We start from the raw sequence: 9,149 nt of genomic DNA, 5'->3' as shown, positions 1-9,149 counted from the left end.
GTCGATACGGGTCAGCGAATCTACTCGCGTCTGTAGATTCATACGAACATTTATACAGTCGTCGCATTCCATACACTATCGCAACCCCATTTACAGGGGAGATTAGACCGATCGAGAAATCGTGAACCGGGCGTTCGAAGCCGAAAGATATCCAACGACCGTCCTGTGCGAGCACGCGATACGTCATAACAATAGTGCACGAATAGAGATCGCGAAAAGGGAGGTCGATCGTCGAACGAGGGCAGCATGGATCCTCGATGGACGCGCGATGGGAACCTCTAGCCGGCAATCGGTTACGCGACGCGATAACGAATTCCATTCGTTCTGCTCGGTCGCGATCCCAAACTCGTCCAAAAATACGTGATCCCCTGCGATACTCACGGTCCATCGGTCGCGTCTCGACGTCAGCGAACGGAGAGCCGTCCTCTGTGTATGAAACATTGCACGTGACATCTAGTTTGGGTGACCGGGGGCGATCGTGGACGCGGGGAAAACCGTGTGTCGAAACGGAGACCTCGAAACGCAACCACCCTGTCCTCGCTCAACGACCAAACGAACGACAATAGTTAATTTAGTCTAAGTGACGCGTCAGAGAGAGTACACACCGGCACGTACTTACATGCATCTCCTCCCCGATCCAGCGCGATCAATAAGAGGATAAAACGGCCGTCCTAGGTAAACAGGATCGATCGAGAGTCGATCGGCGTCGAGACGACCGGCCAGTGTTCACCTGAACGCGCCGCCGACGATCACCGTGAACGTGGCCAGGACCAGGGCCACGGACACCGATCTAGTGGAGGAACTTCCGCCAGTGGGCCCGTCACTGCTGCGGGACACTTTGCTGCGCACCAATTGTCCCCGTTCGACAGCGTTGGTCTCGTCACTGTCAGGATCTACTGGCGCCCCGATGTCCCCGTCCTCGCTCAGCAGCATCGACAGCTTGTTCCTCGGGGGCTTCTTCGCGCAAGGGAGACTGGTCTCCTCGTACGGCCTCAGGATTCTAGGATAATGGACCTCCAATGCCTCCGTGCCTGCCAGCGCTCCCTGGCTAGTGGAGCAAAGAGGCTTAAAAGTACCTCTGCGTGTAGCCTCCTGGAAGCTTTGGAAATTCGTTTCCCAGTCGTACGTCATCAGGCGTTCCTCCAGCGTTTTGCCTTTTAGGTTCTGGGGTTCCTGGATCCTCACTGGGCTGGAGAATCTGTGGACAGAGAAAGGGTAACGCGGAGATGAGATTAAGGAGATTTTGTGTGAAAGGATTTCGAGTGAAATTTTTCTCGGTGGATTCAGAAAGTTCAAGTCGCTTCCTTAGCCTTGCAATTGAAATTATTAAGTTGGCGGAGCAATCGGGAACTGTACTACGTGTGTTTGTTACACGAGAACACAAGGGGCTTGAAATTTCGGAGGCAAGAGTTTCGCAACGGTGTATGTTCCATGACCTGCATCACGAATACGCTCGTTTGGGGAACAAAGCATGCTGGGAAGCCTTTGTGTACGCCGCTGGGGACCACGACATCTTTTTCTTAACAGAACAATTTTCCTGGATGTCGTGGTAAACTAGATTTCTCTGTCAAGAATAGAAGGCGAAACGAGACTAGCGTTAATGTATTCTATCAATAACATCGCTTCGATAGATCAAAAATATATACAAAATATTTTTTAAAATCACCCAGAATAATTTTCTCAATCATTCTTTTTTCCACACTACTCCTTAATTAGAGACACTCCGGTACTATGCTCACGTCCTATGAAACACTCTGCATAACTCTGGCATTCCCGCAACAAGCACATTCTTCTGGGACACACGAGTTTAAAGCGGAGACATTCGTTTCCTAGTTGGTCGTGCTTATCTGGTACCGATGTCACGCAACGATGACAATGATCTCCGCCAGAGTTAACGACCCAGACCGACAACTATCAACCTGCCGATATTAGTGGTGGTAATAATAGTAATTTAGCTACGGTATTCTATGTAACCGGGCGTGTGTTTAGCGAAACAGGACGCTTGTTACATTAAAGTTCGTGACACGTCGCAGGAAGCGTCTTCGTGACACACGTAACGTTACGTAATGCAATGAACGATGCGTCTGGTCGCAATATAGCCGGCCCTCGTTGAACTAACGACAGGTCGCGGCGGTCGTGACGCACGGGCCATCGCCGTCCCTAATTGCCAATTTAAAGTAATCAGAGTAAAAGGAGCGAGAACGTTTGCCCGCTTTGTGTACGTGCATACAGAGACACAGTGGTTGATCATTAGCGCGGTATCAAATGTGTCTCTGCCGTGTAAATTAATATGAAACGGTCTTTGAACTCCGATCAAAGAGAAACGAATGCGTGAAATGAACACTGCGATTATTTCGCGAGATTCGGAGCAGTAACGCGTGCGATCTTTTTGTCTAGAGACAGGGAGACGCCATGACAGAGTAGCCTGAAGAAGAAAACGATGGAATCTTGAAGGAATACTCACGGTATTAGCTGTTTGATCCCCAAACTCCCGAGAACAGTCGGTAACGAGGGTAGAGAGTAGCAGAGGGACAGGTCCATGCGCGGATAATAAAGAGTGGACACCAGGCAAGTCTCCTCTTTGGTCGTCACGCCGCCCAGCGTGATTGTTTGCCTCGACTCGGACGTATACGTGCACTCGGCTACCAAATGATCACCCTGTAACAAGAAACGAGAGATATGGCTGCGATTAGTCGACCAGAACGCTCACAGTAGATTGTTACTTCAGCCCCTCTCGGTTTCTTTCAGCATTCTTTTCGGTTTAAACGAGAGGGACATTAAACGTGTAAGAATAGCTAAATGGGCCACTGTAGACAGTTCATTAATAGTAGCTGAGTGGTCTGGAGTAGATCTCTTATAGGGTTCAACGTTCTACAATCTGTTCGACTTCGAATAAATAAAAAGATATACACTTTGATTCTATAATTAGATTCTCTACATTCGAATATATCCACAGCAATTACTAAATTACTTTGCACGAAGTCAAACATTTCCCTATCCACTCTAATCTCCATCCACTTCGAGCTAATCTAGCGATCTCTTCGTGGCACTATTTAAATCAACGTCTAATCAAATACATGGAGCACACAGCGCCGGCGAATCGTCGGAGCAAACACTCACCGGATAGACCATGACGGGCCTCTGCAGCTTCCGATACTCCTGATAGTTGGGGTCGTAATTGGTGTCAGACGCAATGGGTGGCAGTTCCTCGCCAGACCTTATCTGACGCAATCGGACCTTCCTGCCCAGCTGATGGGTATGCATGATGACGGCGAATACGTTGATGCCGCTGTTGGGAATGGTCTGCTTTGTACAGTCCGAGATGCAGTGACCTTCGGAGACCACTTCCGGCTGGCCAGGCGGTATGATGTGCCTCCAGTTCGGATCGATCCCGACGCTGAGGATACCAGCGTCATGCATGCGCAACCGATCCGTGTAATACAATCGTAGGCCTGAGTTGTCGGTGACGAACGAGTCCATCTGTGGATTTGTGTAGTGCGTCTCCAGCATGTAATAATGGGGGCCAGATTGTGGGTCCAGGGCGTAGCCTGCCTCTCGAGGATAATTGAAGCCCTGGAGAAGAGAATGGTGAAGGTTATTTCAGAGTTTCAAGATGAAGAAAGAAGGAGTACTGATGAGTGAATAAGAGGACGATGTATATAGCTCTGGATATCCACAGTTTTTAGTACAAGTGTTTTATTTAGAGATTGCTTGATCCAAGTTGACTAGTATTTTAGGATAGAGACATCTCAGCTAAGGCTAGAGTAGTAATAGCGTTGCTAGGACAGAAATCATCAGGTCCTAATCGGTAATTTGTCAGCTGAGCTTAACCAAGTAGGCCATTCTGGTCGTTGACAGGCTCTCCAATGCTAATTTGGTAAATTGCTGAGCCAGTCATAGCTCTCAGCATGAATCACCTAATAGCACAATAAAATTGAAGTTTCACTTGCAACACCGTGATTTCTATTCTTCTCAGTATTCTCATAATTATTGCTGAAATCCCTACAATTGTACCTATTCGTAAATTATGTTTGAGACACGGCTGAGATCTGCATCAGTCGGGCGACTAATTACAAAGGGGATAAATCACTGTCCACGGATGTTAATCTGACGTCATCGTAAGAGACACGAGTATACACAGGGTGTATCGCGGTAACGCTGGCTTTTGCGTAATGCATACCAATGCGACGGCAAGGCCACCGCAAACTCGTTCCTCCGTGGTCGCTGGAAACACGAACGTCCTGTGAAGACGCGACTGATCGTGCGACAGCGGTCACTAATTTCACACGGGATACACTGACAGAATTTAATTGCTTGTATGGATCATATCTATCCACTTCGTCATGCGAAATATACCATTCGCCTCTTCTTAGAATGAATGAATAGTGAGTCTATATCAAAGGAAAATTCTCCCCTTCCATACGACTAAAATTTACCGAAACAAGGTTCAATTAAACAAATTTCCACTGCATTATGCTTCGATTCCAAACGTTTCAATTAATTTCCTGCCCTATCTCCATAAGTTCCCGCAAACGTATTCAAGCGTATTCAATTTGGCAGCGTACTTAGACTGAAAATTCATTTCACCAGGCCACGCTGGGAATTTATCTAGTTCTTGCTCATTTACATTTAAACGTGTCACGTACCTCAGAGCCCAGGCTCCAGATAGCCGCGATTGTGTTGCACTGAAGGGACGGCTGATTGAGCTGCTTGCAAACGCTGCCGGACGTCTGCGACGCGGCTTCCAATTGTGTCTGGTTTCCACGACACTCGTACAGCGTCATGTGATGCAGGTACTGGTGACTTCCGGGTGGTATCACTGGCTCGTACTGTGAAAGAAAAAGGAAAGAACCATGATTGCGTTGCGCCGAACACCTGTCAGGTGCAGGAGAGACGTGAGCGCGACTCAGCGCGCGCCTTGAGGACTTAATCTACTGCGATCGAGGCATGAGAGTTGTTGATAGATCGGGGATGTTCCGATGAATCGATAACGTGTCGATGCGGTTTTAAACGATCGTTTCAATCGCGGAATCCTGATAATGAACGAATACTAAACAGCAGAGTTATCAGGATCTAGAAGCTAATCACCTCTGGTGCGAGAGCGATCGCATCGTGTATCACGGTCACGTTCGATTGACTTGGAGATGCTGTTGGGTCGATAGTAGACACGTACTGTATCGACTCGACATTGTTCGAGGTCTACCGAGTTATTCCACGTACTTCAGACAGGACTGTAAATCACAGCGAATGGGGAATTGTGATTTATGTGACGGGATGACTAGCGAGAAGGATTCGCGACGTGGAACGTGATAGAAATGAATCTCTGATTCGACTACTTTTTATTATTTCACAAAACAAACGTGTCATTTTCTAAGGAGACTTTCTACTTGCTTTCTCTATGTTCAGAACAGGCGGTGCTCAGTTCAGAATATCTATATCTACCGTTTGAATCTGTCGAAACGAATAGAGAGCAAATTTCGAAACGACTCGCTCTGAAATCTGCTACTGATAGAAAACGATTCGTGGTTAGCAACTTTACGATCACCACAGGTTCCCGTCGATTCAGTTCAGGAGCAGGTGTACTAAAACCGTAAAGTAATTTCGCAATTTCGTCCCGCCGCAATCAGGGACAGAAAACGACGTTCGAATGAGTCCTCTCGCGCGCGCAGGAATGATCGATTTCACGTAAACTCGACCTCGAGGTCTTGAAATATCCTTAAAACGTGCATAAAGATAATTTGATAGCCGTTTAAAGGAGAATTCGTCGCGTGGCCATCGAATTGACTGTTCCTCGAGTGTCCTCGTGAAACGTTTACGGTAATCGAGTCGTGGGACGTTAAACGTAAATAGAGGGAAGAAATGGCTGCCTCGATCCCAGAGAAAACTTGCGAGGATCTCTATTCGGGGGACTAGAATACACGTGGAAATCGAGTGCTCCCATGTCGACGGAGAATCTGCACCCACGTTCCTCGGTTTAATCAAGTTTAGATGGCTTGGATGCATATGGCGTGGAGCTGGCGCTGGCTTATAGCTACGAGAACTTACCTTCACAACGTGGTGTTTGTGATCAATGTTTGGCATCTTGAGAGTACGGCACCAGAGAAACGAGTCCTGGTCCATGGGTAGGCGAACCTGCTAAGTAGTTCAAAGAAGATTGGTTAAAAATGTGCTGCTTCCTGCGAATGGTATTTTCAAGGTGTTGATTAAACGTTCGAAGGTAGTTCCGCGCGAAGGGAGAAGAAAATGAATTCTAGTCTATATACTTTTTCTCGTGGATGTAGTTCAGTTTAGCGTGTCGTTCGTTGTCTACTCCGCATTCAGTTGTAATTGGACCCGTTAACTCTACCCAGCCATGCGTCTTCGTTCCTATTCTCCATGCAGCCTCGCGTTTTGCTATACAACGATAATCTAGGTTGCTCTGCAGTTTGTTCACTGCCCTCAGAACCCATGTACCTTAGCAAAAACCTTCCCTGAAGGTACAGAAACTGGCGAGGATGAGCAACCGACCTGTACTCGCGAAACCCGAAGAGACAAACACTCAAAGAACTTTTCCCAGCACCTAGTGAAACATGTGTCACTGGCAGTCAAAAGAAACACGTGTCCACGTGAAGTACATCGAATCCTTGTCGACGCCCGCGAGTAGACGGAAGATTACATAGCCTGCACGTCCAAGTGATTCAAACTCTGGAGAATCCAACTTGCTGGGACAAGGGGAAATGAAACACGAGAGACAAGACGTCCAACAGAATATCTGCAACAATTTACCCCGAACGCTATCCCGAAGTTATTCCTTTGATCCAAAGAAAACTTTCCCATCGATATGATTTTTTTGTCCACCCTTTGATAGGCCCTGCTCGTAGCCGAAGTTACAACTAATCTTTTAGGAATACCCCAGCATGAATGATGGTCGCAGACAGAGGAGCCATTCGCTTTTCTTGTGCCAAGGGGATGAGGGGAATCAGAGCTGGACGGGGATAGGCGGATGCTGTTGGCTGTACACGCGCGAGGAATTTCGTTAATGCTTTCTCAAAACTTCCCGAATGTTAACGCCCTGTACAGCCCTCCCTCTCGCAGCTCGCGTACCGTGCAATGCGACTGAAAACTCATCCAACGTTGCACGAAACTGTCTGGATACAGTAGATCCGTCTATACCCGTTAATGGAGTAACGTAGTATTTAGCAGGGAGTACACGGTCGCCAGACTCCAAACTGTTTTTCTAATTGCGACCGTCTTCGAACGAGTTCCCTGTATACAGGACATTTCGCGTGACGAAGTTAATCCGAGGCACAATTTTCGGAGCGGGGATGGGATTGCGAGCGAAACGAGCGAGACTATTGATGTTTTTGAAAATCGTCTGCTGTCTGTGTAGCAACTTCTGCCTCTACTTCCTCCCCTGGATTAGAGTATCGATCCGCAGCGAGTGAGGCGATCGATCAACGCGCGTCCTTTCGTGAAAATTTCATTTTCATTTTGTAATTTCGATCACAGGTACTTGGCATTTAACTACAGAGGCTCATTCATAAATCAAAATAGTTTTATCGTTGAAATAAGAGACTGACCACAGGGATCGGTATCGGATTTTATGCTGACATTGAAAGCGATCCGCTGAGATCCGAAAGAATGGAGAAAGCGAAGGAAAGGAAGGTGGCTGGCTCGAGTTGCAGCCGCGGGGTGTGTACGCGACCGAGGGGTCCCGAGAAAATTGCGATTCTTTTTTAGCAGCCGTGTTCCTCGGACGCCCTGAGCCTTCAGCATCGCCGTCAGATTCTCCCACGCGCTTCTGCGAAATTATCGATGTCAAGATTACCGAGAAGGACGGCCGCGTTTATTGTTTTGCGGTCGGGTATGCAGAACGCACCCTCCGGGGGCCAAGATTTAGGCTCGCGATCTGTATTTACGATTCCATAGCTGCTGACTGTCTGACCCTTTCGCAGCTACCCTATCCATGAAACGAAACGAAGCCCATCTGAGAGAAAATCTTCGACGAAACTTTTGCACGGCGTAACAAAAGACTGGACAATTTAATATCACTTTAAAGAAATTCATATTCGAATCTCTGAAAGAGCCCAAAGCAGTGCTTCCAGACGAAACTACAAATCTTTCGAACAACTTCGATGCACCGAAGAACGGGAGTCGATATCCATCCCCAGAAGCCATCGCCGAGATGGATGATACAAGAGAAATATTGCTATCGGTAAAGTTTGAAAGATTTCTTTGGAATTTCGTTGTAGAACAAATCGAGATGGAAAACTACCACTCTCGCTCGCGAGGAAAATCCTGAATATTGAAAGAGCAACTTATGATGCTAGAGTTGAGAAGAATTAAGAACGTTTAAAGACCATACACGGTGGAGGATCGCAGAATTTATTTTCACGAATTCAGCATGAGCAAACGTCGTTGAGCGAGCGATTCACGACGCGGCTCACCCTTGGCCGCTTTTTCCCCTGTCGCGCCACTTCTTGGAAAGAGAGGAGACGATAATTATCCTCCGGGTACGCCGCGTTTCACGTCCTACGCGTTCAAATGGGTGCCTTCTTTTGAACCGGGGGCCCATATAAAAACGCGTTTTATGCTGCTCGACCGGCTCACTCGTGCGACCACTTCGCATTTCGCTCTTTCCTGTTTCCCAGCGTGGCGCCGACTTTTTATCCAAGCTTTTGCTCCTACAAATAGCTAATAACGCGTCGCGATCCTCTTTCCAGCTCGACTCTGCTCGCGATCTACACGAACTATGGAGAGAATTAGTCTGAAAGGAGTTCAAACTAGAATATTTCATTTCTTTAAACAAAGTGAATTAAAAAGTCCAGAATAAATTCCGAAACCTCTCAAACATACAAAAACTTCTCTAGATTCTAATACCAGAGAATGCGATACACCAGACTCTTTATTATAAGCCCCAGCGTTTGTTGAAAAAGTACCAACACCTTTCGAAGCAAATAGGGACCAGCCCCGCAATCGACTCACGCAAGCACAGCCCGCAGGCAGATCCGTCTCTTGTCGACGAAGTTTCCCTTTCGATTCGTCGCGAGAATGGACCGAGTCGCGCAAAAAAAAAAAGGGTATCGCTGTCGGCCGAGAAAGGGGGTCGAATGAATGCAAACCTGTTCTAACAAGCCGCGCTCCTCTTTGTGCCCGCGGACATTCATATT

General features: G+C 47.4%; 1 protein-coding gene across 2 annotated transcripts in view; it reads right to left on the bottom strand.

The window, feature by feature from the left end:
• Window positions 1–719: 719 nt before the first annotated feature.
• Olf413 (DBH like monooxygenase olf413) overlaps window positions 720–9,149 on the bottom strand; it is a 147,000-nt gene continuing 138,570 nt past the window's right edge. Inside the window, exons 5-9 of one of the 2 annotated variants that reach the window (XM_076376435.1) lie at window positions 6,046–6,135; window positions 4,647–4,829; window positions 3,121–3,573; window positions 2,465–2,658; window positions 720–1,198 (exon numbers count right to left, since the gene is read on the bottom strand). In XM_076376435.1, coding sequence (XP_076232550.1) covers window positions 727–1,198; window positions 2,465–2,658; window positions 3,121–3,573; window positions 4,647–4,829; window positions 6,046–6,135 — 1,392 coding nt within the window. In that variant the 3' untranslated portion in view covers window positions 720–726. The remainder of the gene's footprint in view (window positions 1,199–2,464; window positions 2,659–3,120; window positions 3,574–4,646; window positions 4,830–6,045; window positions 6,136–9,149) is intronic. The other variant, XM_076376443.1, reaches the window with a different exon arrangement.

The sequence above is a fragment of the Calliopsis andreniformis genome, chromosome 1, assembly GCF_051401765.1.
Source record: "Calliopsis andreniformis isolate RMS-2024a chromosome 1, iyCalAndr_principal, whole genome shotgun sequence".
Taxonomy (NCBI): domain Eukaryota; kingdom Metazoa; phylum Arthropoda; class Insecta; order Hymenoptera; family Andrenidae; genus Calliopsis; species Calliopsis andreniformis.
This window is presented reverse-complemented; position numbering and strand designations above follow the sequence as displayed.